The sequence below is a fragment of the Cheilinus undulatus genome, linkage group 2 (assembly GCF_018320785.1).
Source record: "Cheilinus undulatus linkage group 2, ASM1832078v1, whole genome shotgun sequence".
NCBI lineage: Eukaryota > Metazoa > Chordata > Actinopteri > Labriformes > Labridae > Cheilinus > Cheilinus undulatus.
The window spans coordinates 34,539,890-34,562,879 of record NC_054866.1 but is presented as its reverse complement, the minus strand read 5'-3'; the positions used below and the strand labels follow the sequence as shown (position 1 = coordinate 34,562,879).

Below are 22,990 nucleotides of genomic sequence, written 5' to 3'. Positions count from 1 at the left end.
GATACATAAAAATCCACGGCACTGAACATCCCCCAGAGTTCAGTTAAATCCATCATCAAGAAATGGTGGGAGTAAAGCACATGTGTAAATCTGCCTGGATCAGACCTTCAAAAAAAAACTGTGTGACCATGCAAGAAAGAGACTAGTGAGAGAGGTTACTGAGACACCTGTGACTACTCTGAAGGACTTACAAATTTCAGCAGCTGAGGGACTCTGCATACAACTGTTGCCTGGGTTCCTCTTCTTGTAGAAATCTGTTTTAACTTTGACATTAAAGAGGTTTTGGGGATTTTTTTGGTCTACTTTTTACAGGCACTGTATGCATTTAAGATTTACAGTCTTTATTACAGTGGCGAGGGTTTGATTCTAATCAGGTGCTTTGCTGCATGTAATTCTCTCTCTCTCCCCCACCTTTTACCTTCACTAAGGGCAAACTCTCCAAAAAATAACAGTGTAGCATTTTTACACTGTAATTAGACTTTGTAGAGTAGAGTAACATTCCTCTTTGAACATATTATTGTTAGCCATTCCCTCTTTACTCATATGTATGTAACAGGAGCTAAAATAGTAGAACATCATCCCTATGCCTGCTCATGTGCAGCTCTCAATGCGCTGCTCTATCCACCTTACATGTAGATGATGTTGATGTCATCTCAGGTCAAACACATAACCAGATGATCCTGATGCACCTCAGATGGAGATCCTTGAACATATCAAAAATATGCATTGTGAAATCCTCTTTACAGATTGAGAGAAACCACACAACTCTCTTCTTGCTGCACTGCCCATGCAAGAGAGAAAAAAGCATTCATGTGCACTACTACTGGTGCATTTTCGGTAGATATTTGTATCCTGTTGATGCTGCACAGTAAACACCATCTGTTTCTGAACAACAGAACTCAGATGAGTATTGGCTTAACTGCTGTGATCTTTTGCCCTCATCTCTTTAGAGCAGAAAAGTCCTCAGACTGAATGTACTCCCTCTGATTGTGCCTTGATCCAGGGTTTTGTAGCACAGTTTGCACACTCACACCTCCATGGGTAGCATCCCTATCAACACTCAAGTTGGAACCCTGCTCTTCTATTTATCTGCTCGTTCTCTATGACACTTGATCTTTACTCTGCTATCACTGCTTATCTCTTTCAGCATTTTCCCTCTCGGTGTTTTCTCTCTCTGCTGATCCTCCTCATTTCCTGTTGACCTTGGTGCCTAATCTAACAAGCCCCATGTCATTACTTGATCAACCCCTCTAAGAGGCATAAGTTGGATTTGGGACTGACTGTGCAGCACGCTCATCCAGCCCCCCTCCCAATCTGTCCGCACCTCTCTTTACCCTAATTCATTCACTCTCTCTCTCTCACTCTCTGCCATCTTTCCTTGAAAATAACAAATTAAACAGAATGGAGAACTTGCCCCCAGCCCATGCTTATCCTTGGGTACATGGGTAAGGGTTTTCGCTCATTCATTACCCCCTTTAGCTCTATACCTCCCTCAACTGTAAAATGTAAAATCTAGAGGAGTCCTAGTTTTTTGTGTAATACTCTGAATTACAGTTAAATGCCATGGAAAAACTTTAAAGGGAAATTATCAACCCACTTTATGATGATTATTATTATAGGATTTTTGGATTAGAAGAAAGCTCAGCTTGGTTGTCAAAATAAATCAAAATTTACATTGTAGGTTTTAATTTTGGGCTAAGCTGTTAAGTAGAAATAACCCTATGTAACTGTTTTTTTTTTTTTGTAACAAATAAGCTATTAGCTATTTAATATTATCCACAATAATAATAAAGCCACAATGAGAACATTCATGAATTATAAAACTTACTGTAGTAAGTCTTGTAGTTTTAACAAGGGTTGAATTCCTCTTTAAATCTTTTGGAGTATGTTGTTTTAGACTTAGCCACCATCATATTACATTAATTCCTTTTCTAGCTGTGTTCTGTATTTAGAAATACAGTAAATTTCTGCCTCTAATCTGTAAAGATGGTAGTGTGCTTAGTGTTTTACCATGAAGATTAAATACTTGTGTAGCTGGTGAGTCTGAAAGTATTGATTTGACATTTCTAATAAAGAGGTACGGCATTTTGGAAAATATGCTTATTTCTTGCAGAGTCAATTAGGTTAGATGAGAATAGACATAAAGATAACACTGCCTGGCTTACAAAATGTATCTACAACTTTAGATCCAAGCAGCCAAAACAAACTAAATCAGGTTAGCCTGCTTAACTGTGTTTATAGTTACAATTTTTTTTTCAGCATTTCTAAAACTTACAAATGAGCATCTTATTTACGAAAGAAAACCAATTTGAACACAGATTTAACAGCTATTGTATTTACTAGCGAGCTTGCTAGCTAAGCCTTTGTGTAACAAGTTAAGCAGCCAATACTGAAACTGAAAAATTAAAGACTTCTTTTTACACTTATCTTTGGATCAGTATTGATATCTATATATTGATTTGCTTAAGTTGTGCAACAAGGCAAGTTTTAACTGTTGGACATAGCCAAGCTGGCTCGTTCTTTGCTTCTAGCGTCCTAGCTGCGATAGCAAGATAGTAGAGTGCTGCAGGCAAGGCCTATTTTTTTGGCCAACCTGTAGGATAGGATGACATGGATTTCATTGGCAAACGGCCTGTGGTTTTTCCCCAAGAACTTTTGAATTCTAGGGCTCAACAGTGTGGTTCTGGATGTAAAAATTCTCATTCATTTTCTCCATTGCAGATTGGATTATTCGCCATATTATCAGAAGAATTTAAGATAGACTTACCATAAGCTTCCTGAGTGTGAAACAATGGTATATGCTCCTGTTGAAGTCAAAATTTTGCAAGATAACCTAATTTTCAAGAAAAACAGTTAATTCTATGCCAAGAAACCTACAGAACCCACAATCCCTGAGTGTGACAGCGCTATCCCTGACTGGTGCGGCCTACAAATGCCATGGAAATGTCGACCGAACCTGCGAATGAAGGCTGTTGCCTCGATTACAATAATACAGTACATGCCGCCACACTATGAAGCACTCACATAAAAAATCCAACTTGATGTTGAGTGAACAAATTATGAAGTAATGAGCGCACTTTGATAAGTTGACACAACCTATTATATTGAGTTTCTTGAATTATGTAAGATACATACAAAGTGAACATATAGATTTAAGTTGAGCCAACATTTTCTGAGGGAAAATGGTTAACTCAACTACTTAAGTTGCACCTACTGAAATATGTATTTCAATCGGAAAAATGTTCTTCTAACTTGAGATTTTTAGTTTTGAGTATGCTAAGCATCAAATGTTTTGGTGTCATGAGTGCTCAGTAGCTGCTTAACTTGGTTCATGCTTTATAAGTATTGCAATAAGGATTTTATGAAATGTTATACATGGGATATGAGTGGCGAATTTCACTTCTGGAACCAGCACTGACAAAAAAGTGGACTGGCACTGTTGAGCTCTATAGCTGAGAAAAAGTCTGTTGTGAAGAAAAGTTTATGACACAGACATGTTTTGTAATGTCTAATGTGTAAATAAAGACTGCTTTTATAATTTCTGATGCATAAACACAAGTATCGGAAGTAAAAAGCTAATGTTAGGCTATAAAGAAGCTAAACCATGGTTGATTGACTTCAATGTCACCACTACTAAGCTTTCAACTTTTATTTCCCACTGCTTGCTACTTCCAGACATTTTAGAAAAGACCTTAAAATCTGTTAAGCTCTCTTTACTACAGATCAGGTATGCAGAAAACTATAGTTGTAGCCCCATTTACTATGCAGGCATGATTATCTGAATTCTCATCAAATTCTCCACAAGAAAGTGTATAAGCATATTTTCCTCCAATAAAATGCCGAAGATCCTCTTTTAGTTTGCTGTATTTTCAGTTTATTTATATTTCTTGATTTTTGGACTGTTTGTCAGAAAAAACAAGTTCCAAAATCTAAAAATAAAGCATAGAAAGTATTTGTAACCTTTAATTTCAAATATAGTCCTACTTTGTTTGCAAACAGATGCAGAAATTGAATACATGAATGTTTAAGTAAAAAGCTAGGTGGCCTTAGAAGCCTTCTTGTAGTTGTGTCTGTTTATAGTCTGTATTGTGCCTGTTAGAAAGCAGTTTTACTGTCATTTAGAGTTCACCCCTCTGTCCTGCAAGATGAAAGTTATGGCAAAGAGAAAACTCTGAATCCTTTTAAATGTTGCTTCTTGACACATGAAAGTGCGTGGGTTTCTTGTACGCGAAGTCTGAAAACTAATCCCCTGTAGCTCCGGAAATGTGAGGAGACAAACTATACCACAAGGTTCGTATGGAAAAGCTGCTGATTTACATTAATCACGTGTCATGTGTCAAGGCTTTGACAAATGCTTCTCATTGACCTTGCTTGGATGGCAGTGTAATATGAGTAATGCTCCTGTCTTGATATGAGGCATGCAGCACTTACTCTAATGTCAGATCCCCTCCAGCTCTGCTGCCGCTGGGATCTGATCGCTGTGCCGGCTTGAACTCACTCCAAGCTCCAAGTCAGCTGACGTTCTGCTAATCTGTCACAATTGGGTTTGATTCTTCACAGCTGTTTTTCAAGCCCGGGGATTAAATAATCAGAGAGGGGGCAGGTGCATATCACACTCATCTGCTACTTTTGATTTGGCACCAAGTTTTGTTTAATACTCTAGTAGAGGAGTAAACAACAACATATCTGACCTGTTATTGAACTAAATATTTTTTTAGCTATTAAATGTTGACTGTAGAGTAAATGGATGTTTTTTCCCCTTTTTTCAAAGAACCCCAAGTCTCTGCTGTAACTGTGTTTGTTTAAGAAGCAGACATAAAATCTTTGATACTTTATCAAAAGTAACAGGGAAAAAAATTGTTCCTAATGTTTTTACTGTTTTTTTTTTTTTTTTTTTTGGTGTTGTGCCTGTTTCACACAATTTTTCTTCTGCTAATAAGAACTTGATAGCCTTTATTGGCTAGGAGACTTGTATTGCTAAAGTGGAACTCCTCATCTCCACCAATTTTTTCAAAGTGGATCAAAAAGGTGCTCTATTTTCTCAAACTGGAAAAAATCCGACCGACTTTAGCTGGAGGCTCTAACATATTTGAAAAGACATGGACTCCTTTTCTGGATATCTTAACAGTACAGTCTGTAAGATTTCTTTGGCCTGAGGATTGTATTATATGGTATTGGTTTGTCTAATTTATTATTTCCTTTAGTATTTTGATCATATTTTGGCTGCATTTTATTTGGGAATTTTGTACTTTTATTTTGTATCTATTCATTTATTTATTTTCTTTCTTTCTTTCCTGTAATTTGTGGGGGATGTGCGGGGGGGGGGGGGGTTAGTTCTACATGTTGTCAATTTGTTGACCGTTGGATCAAACTACAGATCTGTGTCTTTGTTTTATTTGCAAAAAACAATAAACAGAATGTAAAAAAGAAAAAAAGAAGCAGATATTAAATAAGACAAATAGTTGTACCATCGTTTATGGTAGAAATTAATGTCTTTGGATTACATGTCTATTATATGCAAAGAGTATTTTCAATATCATTCATCAGACAGTGGGTATTAAAGAGAGAGCCATACTACTTCCTTTGGGCACATTGTCCTCATGTATATGGACAAAAGTATTTGGCCAACAGGTCATTACACCAACAGGGGCTGTAATGACACTATATTCAGATACATGCACTTTAATTTGGAATTGCCCTCCTTTCACAACTCCACTCTTCTTGGAAGGCTTCCCAACAGATTTTGAAGTGTTTCTGTGGGAATTTGTGCCCATTTATTCTGGAGAGCATTTATGACATTGGGAATTGATGTTGGACCAGAAGGCCTGGCTTGCAATCCCAAAGGTGCTCAATCGGGTCAGGGCTCTGTACAGGCCAGTCAAGTTCTTCCACATCAAACTCGTCAAACCATGTTTTTTTAGTCCTTGCTTTGTACACTTGGGTACAGTCATGTCGGAAGAGGAAAGGGCCTTCCTCAAACTGTTGCCACAAAGTTGGAAGCATAGCATTTTCCAAAATGTCTTAGTTGCTGTTGTTCCTAAATTCTTCCACTTTCTAATATCACTTACAGTTGACTGTGGAATTTCCAACAGGGATGAAATTTCACGGTCTTATTGCAAAACTAATCCACATGTGAAGTCACTGAGCTCTTCAGAACATTACATTTATTATCACAAATGTTTGCAAAAGGAGACTGCATGACTAGGTGCTTGATTTGTTACAACTCTGGCAACAGGTTTGATTGAAATACCTGAATTCAGTTATTAGCAGGTGTGGCCTAATACTTTTGTCCATATATGTTTTTTCTTTGTTTTTTTTTTTTTTATATATACTGCATGCTTCAGTATAGATGTGTATTTAGGGTAGGGGGGCTTGAGAATGTTTCATCTACCAGAGGGGGGGCCAGCAGAAAGAGTTTAGGAACCGCTACCTCAACCAATAATTCTAACTGTACTCCTTCACTAATGCATCAATAAAGCATTTGTAATTGTGTTTATAAATGACGTATAGATAAGTTAATGGTGCATTAAGTGTTTTACTCATGCTTTTACAATTCTACTGCTTAAGGCTGTGTGTCTACAGATGCTGTTTTTGAGAGCACAGCGCTCACTTTAAATGCAAAACCAGTGGTCCAGCCTTTTCAGTATACAGTGCTAAAACACCCAATGGCAGCCGTTTCCATCACAGCACTTACAGCACTCTCAGTGTCACTTCTCCTTTGTTAACCAACCAAAATCAAGAAAGGGGCAGGACTTCTGATATTAGTTTTGTGGGCAGTTATGGTGGAGAAATGCAGATCTGCAGGTGTTATCTCCAGGTCTACAGTTGCTGTAAATGTCAGGACATGATATCTGCACTTTTTCATGTTTCCTTGTTATTTTTTTTTTTTTTTGAATAAAGAAACATATTGTCATGCATCATACATCCCCAGATACATGGTTGTTTTTTAATATAAGCAGGCTCATCAACAGCAAAGACAACATACCATCTCTGATGCCCTCATTAAGATAGACCTTTATACAACACTAAAATCGTTATTGAAACAGATTTGCTGTCCTTTGTGTGCACCTTTTCATGTGAACAGCACTCATGGTGTAACAGCAGATGGTGCAGGAGAAAAAGAAAAAATCAGTCCAAGCTACAGCAGCCCAAACTTTGGGATGAAGACAGCTGTTTTGAGACAATGATTGTTACGGATTTTCTTTTCCCTTGTGGCAATATGTTGCTTGCTGGCATAATGTGAACCCTGCCTCTTCATCTGGGATGATTTGGATGAGGCCCAGGGTTGCATTACTTTTCTCTTTGCAGGGATTGACTCTGTGCAAAGAGCGGCAGGCATGCATGAACACTTACAAGACACCCAACTGACCGAACATCAGTTTAAGTCAGCGTGTTTCCACAGAGTGGACGCTCACACCCACTCTGCCTCTCCTTACCTCCCCACGAAAGCAGAAACGCATCAGCAGAAGACATGCAGCAATGTGATGTCTAAGATTGGATTTCAGAGGATTTGTTGTGATAAGTCCCCATAAAGCTTGTTTATTTTTTCTGCAGCGTGTGTTTGCAACAACTCAGCATTTTTAAGCCAGATGGGAGAGGGAGAGGAGATTCTGTTGAAGGGAAATACCCACAGTTGAAGGCACACTTGACCTTGGCATGGGAACATAATAAAACAAAAAATGCTGACCAATATTATAATGGCACGAGACTGCAGAATCATCAGGCATGAAAATGTACCAAAGCCAAACTCTATACTGTAGTTATTGGATAAAGCCCAGCGGTGGATTAATGCTGGATTAATGTTTGGAATCAGTGACAAATGATCCAGAAATACCATGAATGGTGCACACAATGGAGCTATAAGGGGACTGGATTGTTTAAAGCAGGGGGATAATGATTATTATAATACAGTACTGTCTTTATTATGATATTGATGATTAACGATGGTCTATTCAAATAGGCCGCAACATAGGATAGGGTTTACACCTGCTCTCTGTGTAAAGTGTCTTGAGATAACTTTGGTTATAAATTGGCACTATACAAGCATAGATTGATTTATTTGATCCTTTCTGATTCCTGATTTTTTTTTGCATATTTATCATACTTAAATGTTTTGGATCATTAAAATGATTTTAATACCTCACACAGACAACCCAAATAAATACAAAATGCAGTTTCTAAATGATGATTTTATTTATTAAAGGAAAAATAAATCCAAACCTATCTGGCCCTGTGTGAAAAAGTAATTGGCCTCCTTGTTAAAGCATGAGTCAACTGTGACTAACCACAGTTCTTCGAATGCTGAGTTCAATTTCACTGGCCACACCCGGACCTGATTACCGCCAGATTTGTTGAATCAAGAAATCACTTAAATAGAAGCTGTCCGACAAAGTGAAGTAGGCTACAAGATCTCAAAAAGAAACGCATCATGCCACGATCCAAAGAAATTCATGAACAAATGAGAAACAAAGTGATTGAAATCTGTCGGTCTAGAAAAGGTTAAAAAGCCATTTTCAAGGCTTTGGGACTCCAGCGAACCACAATCAGAGACATTATCCACAAATGGAGAAAACTGGGAACAGTGGTGAACCTTCCCAGGAGTGGTCAGCCAACCAAAATTACTCCAAGAGTGCAACGACGACTCATCCAGGAGGTCACAAAATACCCAGAACAACATCCAAATAACTGTAGGCCTCACTGGCCTCAGTTAAGGTCAGAGTTCATGACTCAACCATAAGAAAGACACTGGGCAAAAATGGCATCATGGGAGAGTTCCAAGGCCAAAACCACTGTTGACAAAAAAGAACACAAAGGCTCGTCTCACAATTGCTAAGAAACATCTTGATGATGCTCAAGATTTTTGGAGAAATATTCTGTGCACTGATGAGACAAAAGTTGAACTTTTTGGAAGGTTTGAGTCCCGTTACATCTGGTGTAAAAATAACACAGAATTTGATAAAAAGAACATCATGCCAACAGTCAAACATGGTGGTGGCAGTGTGATGGTCTGGGGCTGCTTTGCTGCTTCAGGACCAGGACCACTTGCTGTGATTGATGGAACAATGAATTCTGCTGTCTGCCAGAAAATCCTGAAGGCCAATGTCTGGCCATCAGTTCATGCCCTCAAGCTCAAGCACTCAAGCAAGTCCACTGCTGAATGGCTAAAAAAAAAAAACAACACAAAATTTAAGGTTCTGGAGTGGCCACATCAAAGTCTATACTCCAATCCAATTGAGATGTTGTGGTGTGACCTTAAACAGCAGTTCATGCTCTGCTCAGAAACCTTCCAATATGCCTGAGGTAACACAATTCTGTGAAGGAGAGTGGGCCAAAATTCCTCCACAGTGATGAGAAACACTCATCACCAGTTACTGCAAACGCTTGATTTCAGTTATTGCTGCCAAGGGTGGCACAACCAGTTATTAGGTTCAGGGAGCAATTACTTTTTCACACAGGGCCAGATCGTTTTGGATTTTTTCCCTTAATAAATAAAATCATCATTTAAAAACTGCATTTTCTATTTACTTGGGTTGCCTTTGTGAGATACTAAAATTGGTTTGATTATCTGAAACATTTAAGTGTGATAAAACTCAGGAATCAGAAAGGGGGCAAATACTTTTTCACAGCACTGTATCCTCTTAAACAGGGGTTACATTATAACACTATCTGGGAACCACTGATCTGTGGCATCATGTGGTTCTCTGCCAGGTTAGCATTGTCATTGCCAGCCATTGTCATCTGTGGTGGCTGCTCCTAGCATCATCCACCTCCCCTTATTTTTATGTTTACAAATCAGCTATTTAGCTAACACATTTAACCTAGCGTAACTACTTAACTAGATTCTACCAGACTAAATTTAGTATGTTAGAGCTGAGGTTACCACACATGCATTTGAACAACAGATAAGTCAACATTCAGCATCACTTGTGTTACTGTCATCACACAATTACATTATCTGGTTAGTCTGTTTTGATGTAACGTAAGCCAGTGTAATGTTTTTAATTTATATACTGCACTTTCAGTGTCAAACATCACAAAAAACATGGGTAGAGGGCACTATTGGTGTCATTAAATTTTATATAATGCAGAAATATGAAAATCCAGAGCTCAAATGCGCAGAATTATCTTCATTATTTGTACTGTTTGTCCTATGTAACTACTTTCATAAGCATTTTTCCATGCAGTTCATTCTTGCAGTATTATAGTAGAGCCGTGTTTGTTTCTGGTATTGTGTGTCCCTAATCTTGTACTGTAGTATAATTTAATGTGGACCTGCATAGTTTTCTGGATGCCCATGAATACATGATTGTGTTGTGTGTAACTATGTGGTTGTGTTTACAGATGAGAGACACGGCACCCTCAGGCTCAGCAACCTCACTAAAAGCATGTCAGGGAAGTACATCTGCAGAGCCAGCAACACGGCGGGCTCCGACAGCTGCTCCATTAACCTGGAGGTCATCACCTGTACGTACACAGCAGAAACTCAACTACTCTAACACGGCTAAAACAGCTCAGACTCTCTTAATGTGTTAGAACTGACCCCTGCTCTTCTTCCCAGCTTCTAATGCAGGCGTAGTTGCAGCGGCTACTCTAGGGTCCATAGTGGGACTGGTGGCCATGGTGCTTTTCCTTATATTCATCCTGAGGAGGAAGCGGGACTCTGAGGAGGAGATAGCCAATGAGATCAAGTATGAGATTAACTTATCATTCTTGCCCTTTGTTTTTGGTATCCAAGATGTTTGAGTTTTTCACATTAATTATTCGCAGGTCATTTTGATGATCATCTTACTGAACTACATCATACCAAAGGGGGTGTTCTTGATTTGAATTTTCTTTTACATTTTCTGTCTCTTTTTCATTATTTATGATTCTTTGCTCTCTCCCTCTCTGTCTTCTCTCTCAGGGAGGATGCTCAGGCGCCGAAGCGAGTTTCATGGGCCAAGAGCAACACTGGCTCCGACACTGTATCCAAGAATGGCACGCTTTCCTCCATAGCAACCAGTCCTCGACCCCGAGACCCCCACGCTCCAAACTTCCACTACCCATACTCCCCCATGTCGGCCTCAGACGCCAGCTCAGTGATCAACGCATACCAGCTACGGCCCGGGGAAGGCAACACGCTGCAGGGACTTCCTGGTTACAACCTCGGGGGAACGCCAATGCAGAAGCTAAAGCGACCATCAACAACAAATGGGGCCCCTCCACAGATGCTGAGGGGCCCTGCGGTTGCTGTCCCCAACAGGACTGAAGGCGCTCAGCCTCAGGTGCCACCGCCACTCACTGCTGTGTCCCCACAGGTCCGCTCTTCCACCCTGACACGCATGGGGGCCGTGGCTGTCATGGTTCCCGCCCAGAGTCAAGCTGGCTCTCTGGTGTAGCCGGGGGGAGAGAGACAAAAAAGGACCATGTGGGTGTGGCACGCCTTGAAATGGGAAAAAAGCACTTTTCTCCATAAAGACCTGAGATGACAGTTTCACGGGTGGTTTGTGCGACATTTGCACAAACTCTCCCTTCTTTTATTTTGATTTTTTTTTGTATGCTGCGCTCTGGCTCACTAAAGAGAAATATATTTTTATTTACACACCTGTACAGAGGTCTTAAAATGATACCCCTTTGTCATTTAGGTGGGAAACATTTAAAATAATGCCAATTATTTTTAAGAATAACCTAATTTTAACCCAGTGTGACTGAAGAAACCACACTGAACATTTAAGTTTGGGCAAAGTTATGCAGTTTATCCAAAATATAAAGTTTTGGCTACATTTGTATAATAAAGGAAGTTTATACTTTTCTTTCTGTTTCACTGTTCCTGGCTGCTGTTAAAGGGTCGCTTTTCAGTCACTTCTCTCAGGCTAACTGCACTAGTTCAAACAGACCCAGCAAAGTCACAAATCAGGTATTTACCTTAAAAATGTCTCACTTTTATTTAACCAACTTTGATTTTTGCTCATATAAGGTTTGTTTTTTATCTAACCTGCTGTGTTTCTGTCAGTATGGTTTCAGAAGATGGTTGTGTACTGAGAGCACATACTCTGAGTATTTTTGCCTGTTATGGTAGTTGGAATGTAACCAAATAGTGAGTACAACATTGTTGAAGTTGATGGTTTCTGACTCTTTTGTTCAAAAGTGCTTGGTATGACCGAATATACAGTACATACTGTGAATGCACAAGGCTGTCAGTTGAGGAAGGATATCACTGATGGCCTTGTTTGTGTGGAGGAAAACTTTGCAGATTGCTTTGGAAGAGATGTTTTAATGATGTAATGCTTAATGTAGCACTTTTATGCAGTTTTGATTGTTGACGATTTTTCAATAAAGTGTTCCATAGTGTTTGATTTTAGCATCACTTTTCATTTTCACTCATGCACACCACGCAAGGTGCCAAGAAAGCTGATTTCTTTTATGAAAGCTGAGAATATTTTATTGGAGTGTGATCAGCAAATATAATTTGCAAAGTAACATTTCAACACACAACCCACCTCACATTTAAAGTGCATATCTGTAATAGGAAGTCACTACGGAAGCCCTAAAAGACAAGCATCCAAACATTTTTAATCCATTGTCCAAAAATGTTTGTTTGCTCTCTTAGAACTTAAGATATGCATGTTTATAACAATTCTACAGAACCCACAGTACACCAACAATACAGTAACCATGACCATAACAAAGATCTAACGGACCACTTCAAAAGCTGAGACTGCACTTGAATTTTGGCTAAATAACTATTCATTGTTCTTATTTTACACTGGGGCTGTTCTATTCTTTATACACTTGGTATGTTAACTCCACCACCAGGGGGTTCTCAATCAAAAAGTTAACAAAAAGTGACATCAATGGTGGCATAAAATCATGGGAGTGATAGGAGTTTCTTGAATTTGTGTGAGAGAATAATCCATAACAAGTAAGCAGCATGAAACATGAATAAGGTAAAGCAACAGAACAACAGTTTGCTCCAGTAGACATGGACTATTGCAACTAAAAAAAATAAGAATCTATCTGGCTTTGAAAGATTTCAAAATATTTGAAGTTATGCCATTACTTCAAATATAACAAAGGTTTAGTGATATTCTTATTAATTTACACATTTAGTGCAAAAATTTAGCGTATTGTACCTTTAACACATGGAAAAAATGATCCAGTGCTCTCCACAGTTCTGAGTGAAACTGCTGTAAAGAGCACATTATTGATGAAAAGTAGGCTGAAACTCCACAGCCACTCTAGAAGCTTCGGGGAAAGTATTTCTATAAATAAACATTTTATATTTTTAAACTGCATGAGAGGAAGCATGAGAGCATATGTAGTGACAAATTCATGGACCATTTCCATGTTAGCAGCATGTAAATGTTGGTACATTAGTCAGTCCAGCACATAGATCATACTGAAATATTACAGAAACAGAGCTTGACATCATCAATGTACAATTTAACTTTCTCTGAGTCCTGTTTGATGACCAAATAACTGCGTCAGTTTCAACTGAACTTTGTGTGTGGTACTTGGTAGGTTATTTATTATGCCAAAGAGCTACTTAGAATTAAACAAGAAAAAATCCCAACGTTTCAGTATCAAGACTTAATCAGCATGATGAACTGACTTTCTAAAATGCATAGAGATGTGTTTATAAGGTCTACATGGCCATGTCATTGCTCTCCCTGGGTGGGGAGTCTTTGCCCCAAGTCAAGGATTTCCACCATCTCAAGGTCTTATTCACGAGTAAGCACAGAATGGACCGTGAGATTGAGTTAGCAGTTTTGCATGCGCTGTAACGAAGAGGGAGCTGAGCCGGAAGGCAAAGCTATCAATTTACCGGTCGATCTTTGTTCCAACCCTCACCTAAAGTCATGAGCTCTGGGTAATAAATGAGAGGATAAGACCACCGGTACAAGAGGTTCAAATGGGATTCCTTAGGCGGGTGGCTGGGCTCAGCCTTAGAGATAAGGTGAGGATCTCTGACTTCCAGGGGAATCTCAAAGTAGATCAATTGCTCCTTCACATCGGAAAGTCGGTTGAGAAGATTCAGGCATCTGATCAGGATGCCTCCTGGTCGCTTCCCTTTGAAGGTCTTCCAGGCACTTCCAACTGGGAGGAGACCCCTGGGAAGACCCAAAACTTGCTGGAGGGATTTACTGTATATCACATCTGGCCTGGGAGTCTTTCTGAATCCCTCAGGAAGAACTGGAAACATTGCTGGGAAGTGTGACGTCTAGGTTGACTTAATTCACCAGCTTATCCAACCTCAGATAAGCGGAAGAAAATGGGTGGATGACCATGTCATGAGAATAAAGGCGTTTTAATTGTTTATAAAGAGTGCCTTGGTATTTTCCTTGTTTAATTCTATGATTGCATGAAAATCTCACCAAAAAGTACCTCAAGAATACTCTTTTTTTCAGTCCTTTCCACAGTTTTTGCATTCTAAAGAGCTAAATGTTGGCACATTAGAATATAATGCTTCCCTCTATTATTCTACCTATCATTCAAACATATGAGCATTGATTTTATAGGATACTATATGTACAGCACTCAGTGTGATTAGAAATGTATACATTAAGTCTGACCAACAGGTGGTGCTATTTGAAAAGTCATCTGAGCAGTGGTTACTGATACATCTCATGAGTGAGGCACCTCAGTGAACAGAAATAAAAAAATACTAATCTTTAGTAGCTGAAAATAACACAATTTATAACGAGTGGTTCACCCTTAATTGTTCCAAGAGCCTTTGATACAGAGGGCACTTCAGGAAACCAGTCACACAGTAACAAACCAGAGACCATAAAAACATGGTCGCCACTGAAGATCCAGAGATTCTTTATCAGGACTCTGAGAGAAGACTACGAGAAATGATCATCCTCATCACCTCATTTGTGCCTTTAGGAGAAACAAAAATAGAACAAAGGTCACAAAACGTTGAAAGTTACATGGCATCAAGACATGACAGCCTTGAAAATGTAAGTCAATCATAAAAATCACATTCACAGTTTTGTTGTGGCTCACCCTCAAGGATCTGATGAACTCTGATATCTCGCACAAACTGCTGCACAGCATAATCTTTGAGGTAACCATATCCACCGTGCATCTGAAGAGCCTGGTTGCAGATCTATTGAGTGACAGCAAGAGTGTGAAAAAAGCAGAACTAAAATCAGACTTGTTTGATAGTGAAGATGAATACTTATGCAGTAATTAATTAGTATCACTTACATTGAAACACTCGTCTGTAACAAACAGCTTGGCCATAGAGCAGAGGGAGACGGCATCAGGCCGGTTCTCCTGCAGGGCTGTGGCGGCTTCACGCACCAGAAGACGAGACGCAACCAACTTGGTGGCCATCTCTGCCAGTTTAAACTGAAGAAACTACAGACACAAAGACAACAAGAAGAGAGGAAGGAATTCAGGATTCTTTTTTGGCTGACCACTGAGGTCAGAAAGGTCTCAAACAAGTGCAGAGAGCAACAATGAAAGCGTTCCATGACAGAAAAAATGTTCTTGCTCTACTCCCGCTCTGATCTGATAGCTCAGATGTCGCTGTAGGACCGCTGCAGTTTACTCAGAACTGGACCACTTGTCTTGTTAAAACCAGAGCAGAGAGTCACACTGAAAGCTTGTCTCGGCAGAGATGAGGTTTTGCATGTCTCTTGTAGTGGCGTGTCCCCTTCCCACAAAAAAGAGCCCAGAATAAAGCAGGGGCATCAAACTCAAGGCCCGGGGGCCAAATCCGGCCCGTGGAATAGTTGAATACGGCCTGCAAGATGATCTCATATTTCTGTTATAACTGGCCCATCAGTATGAGGTCTGCAGATTTCCTCCAGTATAAAAATTTGACCGTATCCTTGATGATTTAAGAAATCTTTGTTAAGTCATAAAATTTTAAAAAGGTAAGGAGTAAAAATAATTACGTAAGAAGTCAGGAATGTGGGAAAAAAAAATTAGTTGTCTTTCGATTTCACATTTTCAATTTTGCATCTCACAATTGGGACTCAAACTTAGGATTATCACTTTTTATTTTGTACTTTGAGTATTTCAACTCATAATTTTGACTTCTCATATATAATATTTTGAGCTTTAAGATCCATAATTCTAATTTTTACGTGATATTTTGAGCTTATTTTTTACCAGTTATTTTGTATTTTATTTCCTATTTCAACTCAAACTCTGACTTCATAATACCGTAGTTTGACCCTTTAGACTCACAATTTAAAAATTTGAATCATATTTTGACATTTAATTTCATGATGACAAATTTTATTTCATATTTTTACCTTAAAATGCATGATTTTGACTTTTTTTCTAATCTATTTGTCTTTAAAAAAAACCTTATATTTCAATTTGTTTCATGTCTTGACCTTTTTAAAACTACCAAATTTTTACTTTTCTCAGATTGTGAGCCTTTAAAATCATCTTTTTAACTTTTTAAACGTCAAAATCATGTATCATCAGTTCTAAAGTTTTTTTTTTCATATTTTATTACTGGTGAAATGAGGTTGACAGTTTCTGGTTAAAAAGGTGACCCTGTTTGGCCCTCAGGTTAGACCTGAATCCAGAATCCGGCCCCTGCTGTGCTTGAGTTTGACACCCCTGGAGTAAAGAGAAGATATTTTCTCCTCACCGTTCTCAAGGGCTGTGGCTGACTTGATGTGTCTGTGTCAGTGCATTTTTTTTCTGTGTATGACTTTTAACCAATCAGATGCGATAAAAGAAAAACAGGAGTGGAGGGGGCATGGCATTGCTCAGGGATTCACCTCCACTCACACAGAGGGACGGAGGAGAAAATGTAGTTATATAAATTTAAGTAACCATGTAAAAAAAAAAAAAAAAAAAAAAAGTCACTCTGCCCGAACACACATTTCTCTCATTACTAGGTTTTAACTTAATCTTGTTATTCAAAGTGGCTGAAAATCTGAGGTTACTGAATAATTATGAGCTTCTTACCTGGTTGTTAGAGAGCGTCTCTCCAAACTGTTTGCGTACCAACAGATGATCCCTTGCTAACAGTACAGAGGCGTGGGCTGCTCCAAGAGAACAGGATGCTGTTGACAGAGGGTTGATTGAGAAGCGAGTATGGTATGTAACTTTGTTACAAGTGGATCTATAGTATGAACACTGTGTATAAGAAGGGTTTTTGTTATTAAGAATGATATTTTTATACACACTACTACAATACCATACAAAAGCATTATTTCTTTAGTCAATCTACACGTAAAGTACACAATATGGTACAAGAACACATCTGTATGGCATAAAAGTCACATTCTACATACATATAATTGTGCTGCTGCCTGTCTTGGCCAGGACATTCTTGTAAATGAGATCCTTGATCTCAGTGAGGCTTTCCAGGTTAAATAAATCTAAATAAACATACTAAGGAGACCATAATTTACCAAGACTTTATTCCATGTTCTGTTCTAAAACAGTTAATATTGAAGTCTAGAATTTTTCTAGTCCTTTCTCCATTTAAGTGTTAAGATTTCTACCAATGAATACAGGTGGTCATCAATGCAGCAAAAATTCTACATAATAACAGTATAAATAACAGAAGTGAATGGATACTCAGTATTTGTTTTTTTTTTTACATGTATTCACTTATTCATTGCAGCTATTCCATGGGTTAAGAGCCACTGTTGGGACATAACTGAGTTTATCAATGGTTTTAACTTCTTACTGCTTCATTTACAAGTCTTTATGGAATATCTAAAAGTTCAATGTTATATTCTTTGTCTTAGAGGACTTCTGATCATTATATCTAGCTTTGGGAATGCTTTTGTTTTGGGTATTCATAAACTGTTGAACACTTGTGTGTGCTGCGTTGTTTTCCTCCTCACCAATATTAATCCTGCCTCCATTCAAGCCTTTCATGGCGATGCTGAATCCTTGTCCTTCTTCACCAAGCCGGTTAGTCACTGGAACAGCACAATCCTCGAATATCACCGCTCTGGTTGGCTGAGAGTTCCAGCCTACCTAGAGCACAGATCGAAAAACAGCTGAGTGACTGTGGCTCAATCCTGCCACCTAGTGTTGAACTGCTGAAATCACACTTAATACAATCCCAACAGTTTTGTCCACAGAAGAGGATTCAAATGTTTTACCTTCTTTTCCTTTTTGCCAAAACTGAGGCCCGGAGTCCCCTTTTCTACAACCAAACACGAGATGCCTTTTGGTCCTTTCCCTCCTGTTCTACACATCACAACATAAACATCTGTGTCTCCTCCTCCACTGATGAAAGCCTGACGAAAAAAGGACATGTCTTCTAGCTCACTTCTGTGCATACAAGGAGGACATCAACAGTTACAAAGTATGCATAGCAAGACATGAAATTACCTTAGAGCCATTCAAGATGTAATGGTCTCCTTCCCGCTTTGCAGATGTCAGAAGAGAGGCAGCGTCACTGCCACTGCCTGAAATCACAGATCACAACTTCAGTGAGCTCTTTTATTACAGTGATGTGAAAAAGTATTTGCCGCCTCCTTGATTTTTTTTTTTTTTTTTTTTGCAAATCTGTCACACTCATGAGAAAAAGTAATTGCCCCCTAACCCCAGTAACTGGTTTTGCCACCCTTGGTGGCAACAACTGCGAGAATTTGCTTGCAGTCAGTGAGTCTTTTGCACCACTCTGGAGGAATTTTGGCCCACTCTTCTTTGCAGAATTGTTTTTTTATTCAGGTCACATTGGAGGGTATTTGAGCCTGCACGGCCTATTTAGGGTCATTCCACAACATCCTGATTCGATTTAAGTCCAGGCTTTGACTAGTCCACTCCAAAACCTTAATATTTTTTCAAGCCATTCAGAGGTGGACTCACTGGTGTATAGTGGATCATTGTCCTACTGCATCACCCAAGTGCACTTTAGCCTGAGATCACAAACTGATGGCTGAAATGTCTCCTTCAGGATTTTCTGTTAGAGAGCAGAATTCATGGTTCCATAAATTACAACAAGTTGTCCAGGTCCTGAAGCATCACAGCAGCCCCAGACCATCAAACTACCACCATGTTTTTTATGAAATGTTGTGTTAGTTTCATACCAGATATAACAAAAAAAGTCATCAGTCCACACAATATTTTATCTCCAAAATTCTTAGGGATCATCGAGATGTTTATAGCAGATGTGAGGTCAGCCTTTGTGTTCTTTTTGGTCAGCAGTGGTTTTGACCTGTGAACTTTTCCATGATACCGTTTTTGTCTCTTTCTTATTGTCGAGTCATGAACACTGACCTTCACTGAGTCAAGTGATGCCTGCAGGTCTTTTGTGACCTCCTGGATGAGGCTGCAATGCTCTCTTTGAGTAATCTTGGTGGGCCGGCCACTTCTTGGAAAGTTCAACACTGCTCCAAGTTTTCTCCATTTGTGGATAATGGCTCTAATCGTGGTTTGCTGAAGTCCTAAAGCCTCAGAAATGGCGTTGTAACCCTTTTCAGACTAATAAGTGTTAACTGACTTTGTTTCTCAACTGTTCTTTAATTCCTTTAGACTGCAGCATGTTGTGTTTCTGAAACCTTTTAGCCTAATTCACTTTGTCAGACAGGTTCGATTTGAGAGATTTATTGATTCAACAGGTCTGTCAGTATTCAGGCCTTGATGTGCCTAATGACATTGAATTCACCTTTCCAAAAAATGTGGCCAATCACAGTTAATTCATGATTTAACAAGACGGGGGCAATTACTTTTTCACACAGGGCCAGGTAGATTTGGATGGCTCTTTTCCCTCAATAAATGAAATCATCACTTAAAAGCTGAATTTTGGTTTTTACCTGGGCTATCTTTGTTTCACGGTCTGAAACATTTTGTGACAAATATGCAAAAAAAGACAACTCATGAAAGGGACAAATATTTTTTCACAGCACTGTATGTGAGAAAGAATTCTTAGTGAAGGTTTATAGTGTTTTCCCTTGCATAAATTCTCTCTTACATTTAAAGACTGACCTGGTTCAGTGAGACAATAGGAGGCAAACTTTTCCATTGAACAGAGAATAGGACAGAACTTCTCCCTCTGCTCGGCATTCCCAAAAGTGTCAATCATCCAGGCACACATGCTGCAAATAGAGAAATATAATAACAACTCAGGGCTAAGAAACATTCATGACAGCTATCGTTGTATTGCTTTTGGTCATGAAAAGTCATATTTTAAGTAAATTAGTTGTGTGAAAAAGATCAAATATAGAGACAAAATATCTCTCAAAAAACTAAACAGACAAAAATCTTTGTTGCAGTAATGATGAATTGCCAAACTCATCACTGTTTGCTACTCTACTTTAAAAAAACATTCCACATGCATAATTTATAACAATATCAAGCATGACTTCTCTAAAACAACACTACAAGTCTGATCTCACTGATGAAAAATCATCACGTTTCATCATGTTTTATTTGCCATTTCATGCCATCACTGCTGGAAGATGATGCCGCTCTTACTTGTGGATACTGATATAAGCTGTGGTGCTGACACATCCCGTGGACAAGGCCTCAAAAATGATTGATGTGTCGAGTCGAGAGAGACCCGATCCGCCAACATCAGGTTGAACATAGATGCCACCAAACCCCAGCTCGGCTGCTTTTCGCATCGTCTCAACAGGAAATACTTCCTGGAGAAGAAAGAAAAACAAATGTACTTAGAAATAATGAAGATGTTAAAATATATAGAAGACAAAGAATAAACTAAGGTGAAATGTGGCTCATTTATCAACATCAGATCCAAAAGTTTGTGCCATCACAGTTAAATAAAATACAGAATTCCTTTGAGAAGCCAAAGCCCAACTCTGCTGCTTTGTCATCTTACTAGCTTTAACATACCTTCTGGTCCCACTCTGCCATGTGTGGAGTCATTTCATTGGCTGCAAAGTCAAAGGCAACCTTTTGAAACTCCTTCTGTTCATCTGTGAGTCCATGAGCAGCTGTCAACAAAGCACAGAGATCATAAGATCACAGAGGAGTCAAATGCTGGAAAGCTCAAGAGATACAGATGTTACGGTAAGCTTCTCAAATGTTGATTTAACAATTTATATTATTCAAAGGTGCCAAATGTCTCAAATGACTTTAGGTCTTAAGTCATATTTTAACCACAGCTGCCACAGAAGAAAGCTAAAGGGCTCTGTCTTAATCGCAAAAATACATCAGCAACATATCTGTGCACTTCAGACAGTCTCCAGGAGTTTTTGCTAGGTATGTACCAATATCTTCCAGTGTGATTTAAAATTATGCAAATATCAACAATTTAATTTACCTGTGCAAAAAAATATGTTGTGAAACTGTTTTTACTAGCAGAGGGTGTTTGCTGTTGGCCTTTCTTGCTTAACACCACCAATCACAGAAATTGAAATATTTTTTAAATCATAAAAATAAAAGTACAATTTTCTTTTCTTAATTAATCTGTAATTAACCTGGTGAAGACTAATTGAGATTAAGATATCTTTAAAAAAAATGAAAATAAAAATAAAATTAGAAAGTACTGAAAAACTAAAACATAAAACATAATTAAAATAAAAAAATAAATGTAAAAATAGAAAAGCAAATACTATATATAAATTTAAGAATAATCAAAATAGAAAAGCTAAATACAATTGGAAAATAAATCGAAAATCAGAAAGTCATAACAATAAAAAATACAATAATTAATAATAAATAACTCATTTTTTTATTGGAAAGGGGCAAATACTAAAAATAAAAATTAAACAGTTAATTAGGAAATCATAAAAACAGAGAAAACAACTCAAATTAAAAAATTTTAATTTAATCAAAATTGGAAAATTATAGATAGACAATAATGGTAATACTGTATCAAGAAACCCGTATTTTTTAGTATTGTATTATGAGTTAGATGTATTTAATACTTCCCATTATGTAATAAAACAGCCCAATATTGGGTGCCTATGTTTGATTTTTGCAGCTTTAGTTTTAAATCAAGCACTTAAATTCTTGAGTTATTACTACCATCTTTCTAATTTAGAAATACTGGTACTGTGACAACCCTAGCATGTGTAGTAAATAGATAGTTGCTGTGAAATATCAAACAAGCGTCCTTAAATTTCAACAGTAAAAACTGATATTATGCAACTCTGTTGACTGTATGGCAAGAAATAATATAAGAATTAAATTTTCTGTTTCATGCTTGTCTTAAACCCTTTGTGCCCTGCTAGAAGGTGCCAATGAGGGGAGTGGAGCTCACTCTGCCTCCTGACTGGAGGACTAGAGGAAACAGCAGCAGCCAATAACAGCCAAGATAGGTAAAAATCAATTTAAAGCACTGAAAATGATCAATATATCGTGTTTAATTATCGGTCAACTGCTTTTTAAAGTAAATATATCTGCACAAGCGTGGTAGATAAAGTTACACTAGCTGTCACACGGATTTGCCTATCATTTAAATAATGCGAAAAAAAACCAACACGTATTAATTATTGGCACTTACGGTCGATACACGAAGCTATCCCTCGTCTCTGTGGACTCCTGTTAAATAGTAAACGATGGTTCCTACAGATACTGGAGCCGAGTTTTGCAATTCTACCAAGAGGTCCGACAGTCGCCATGTTTACCTTGCTGAGTTATGTCACAAGCGTTCTACCGCAAACGCTGCTGGGAAATGTAGTTAGTCTGCTGTCCCTTGATGAAGTCTGCGGCAAGCGTTGACTGTCTTCATGACGGAAAAGCAGATTTAACATTTATTTGATGCACTGGATATGTATGAAGGGGGGGTGGGGGAAAGTGCACACAAACTAAATGGCAAAAGTGAATGTGATAAAAACGCATGTAATGCAAAAGAATTTAGCAACAACAAATCATTTAAAGTGAAAAATAAAGTAAGGTATTTAAAGAGATGGGTTATTCTGCTAAGGGAAAATTTTATTCGTCGTGAAATTTAACACGTCTTTTATTCATCATTTATTACTGACAGCTCAAACATTTCATTTATGGAAAGGGTAAAAGTAACAAGTGATTTAAAAAGGATAGGATATGTAGGCACATACTTAAAAATCAAAGTAAAATAAGCATTTGCGAAATCCACATTTTTCCG

The 22,990-nt window shown here is 38.3% G+C and overlaps 2 protein-coding genes across 2 annotated transcripts in view; one reads left to right on the top strand and one right to left on the bottom strand.

The window, feature by feature from the left end:
- esamb (endothelial cell adhesion molecule b) overlaps window positions 1-12,288 on the top strand; it is an 89,856-nt gene extending 77,568 nt beyond the window's left edge. The window contains exons 5-7 of the mRNA XM_041809652.1: window positions 10,342-10,464; window positions 10,559-10,688; window positions 10,904-12,288. Of these exons, the coding sequence (XP_041665586.1) occupies window positions 10,342-10,464; window positions 10,559-10,688; window positions 10,904-11,378 (728 nt within the window). The 3' untranslated portion in view covers window positions 11,379-12,288. The remainder of the gene's footprint in view (window positions 1-10,341; window positions 10,465-10,558; window positions 10,689-10,903) is intronic.
- A 126-nt stretch (window positions 12,289-12,414) lies between these two features.
- On the bottom strand, window positions 12,415-22,519 carry acad8 (acyl-CoA dehydrogenase family, member 8). The gene is made up of 11 exons (XM_041795902.1): window positions 22,388-22,519; window positions 20,773-20,873; window positions 20,395-20,564; window positions 19,906-20,015; window positions 18,307-18,383; window positions 18,075-18,212; window positions 17,811-17,946; window positions 16,921-17,018; window positions 15,193-15,345; window positions 14,989-15,091; window positions 12,415-14,862 (listed from the first exon to the last, which is right to left on the bottom strand). Exons 1-11 carry the CDS (start codon window positions 22,503-22,505, stop codon window positions 14,807-14,809), a joined length of 1,260 nt encoding a protein of 419 aa, XP_041651836.1. The 5' UTR covers window positions 22,506-22,519; the 3' UTR covers window positions 12,415-14,806.
- Window positions 22,520-22,990: the final 471 nt, after the last annotated feature.

What these genes read in the sequence shown, in the direction of transcription:
- acad8 (XM_041795902.1), bottom strand. Translation starts at nt 22,505, where the DNA reads ATGGCGACTGTCGGACCTCTTGGTAGAATTGCAAAACTCGGCTCCAGT. An exon ending in GCTTATATCAGTATCCACAA is followed by an intron (nt 20,016 to 20,394) that starts GTAAGAGCGGCA and finishes CTCTATTTGCAG; the next exon opens with CATGTGTGCCTGGATGATTG. An exon ending in TTACAGACGAGTGTTTCAAT is followed by an intron (nt 15,092 to 15,192) that starts GTAAGTGATACT and finishes GTCACTCAATAG; the next exon opens with ATCTGCAACCAGGCTCTTCA.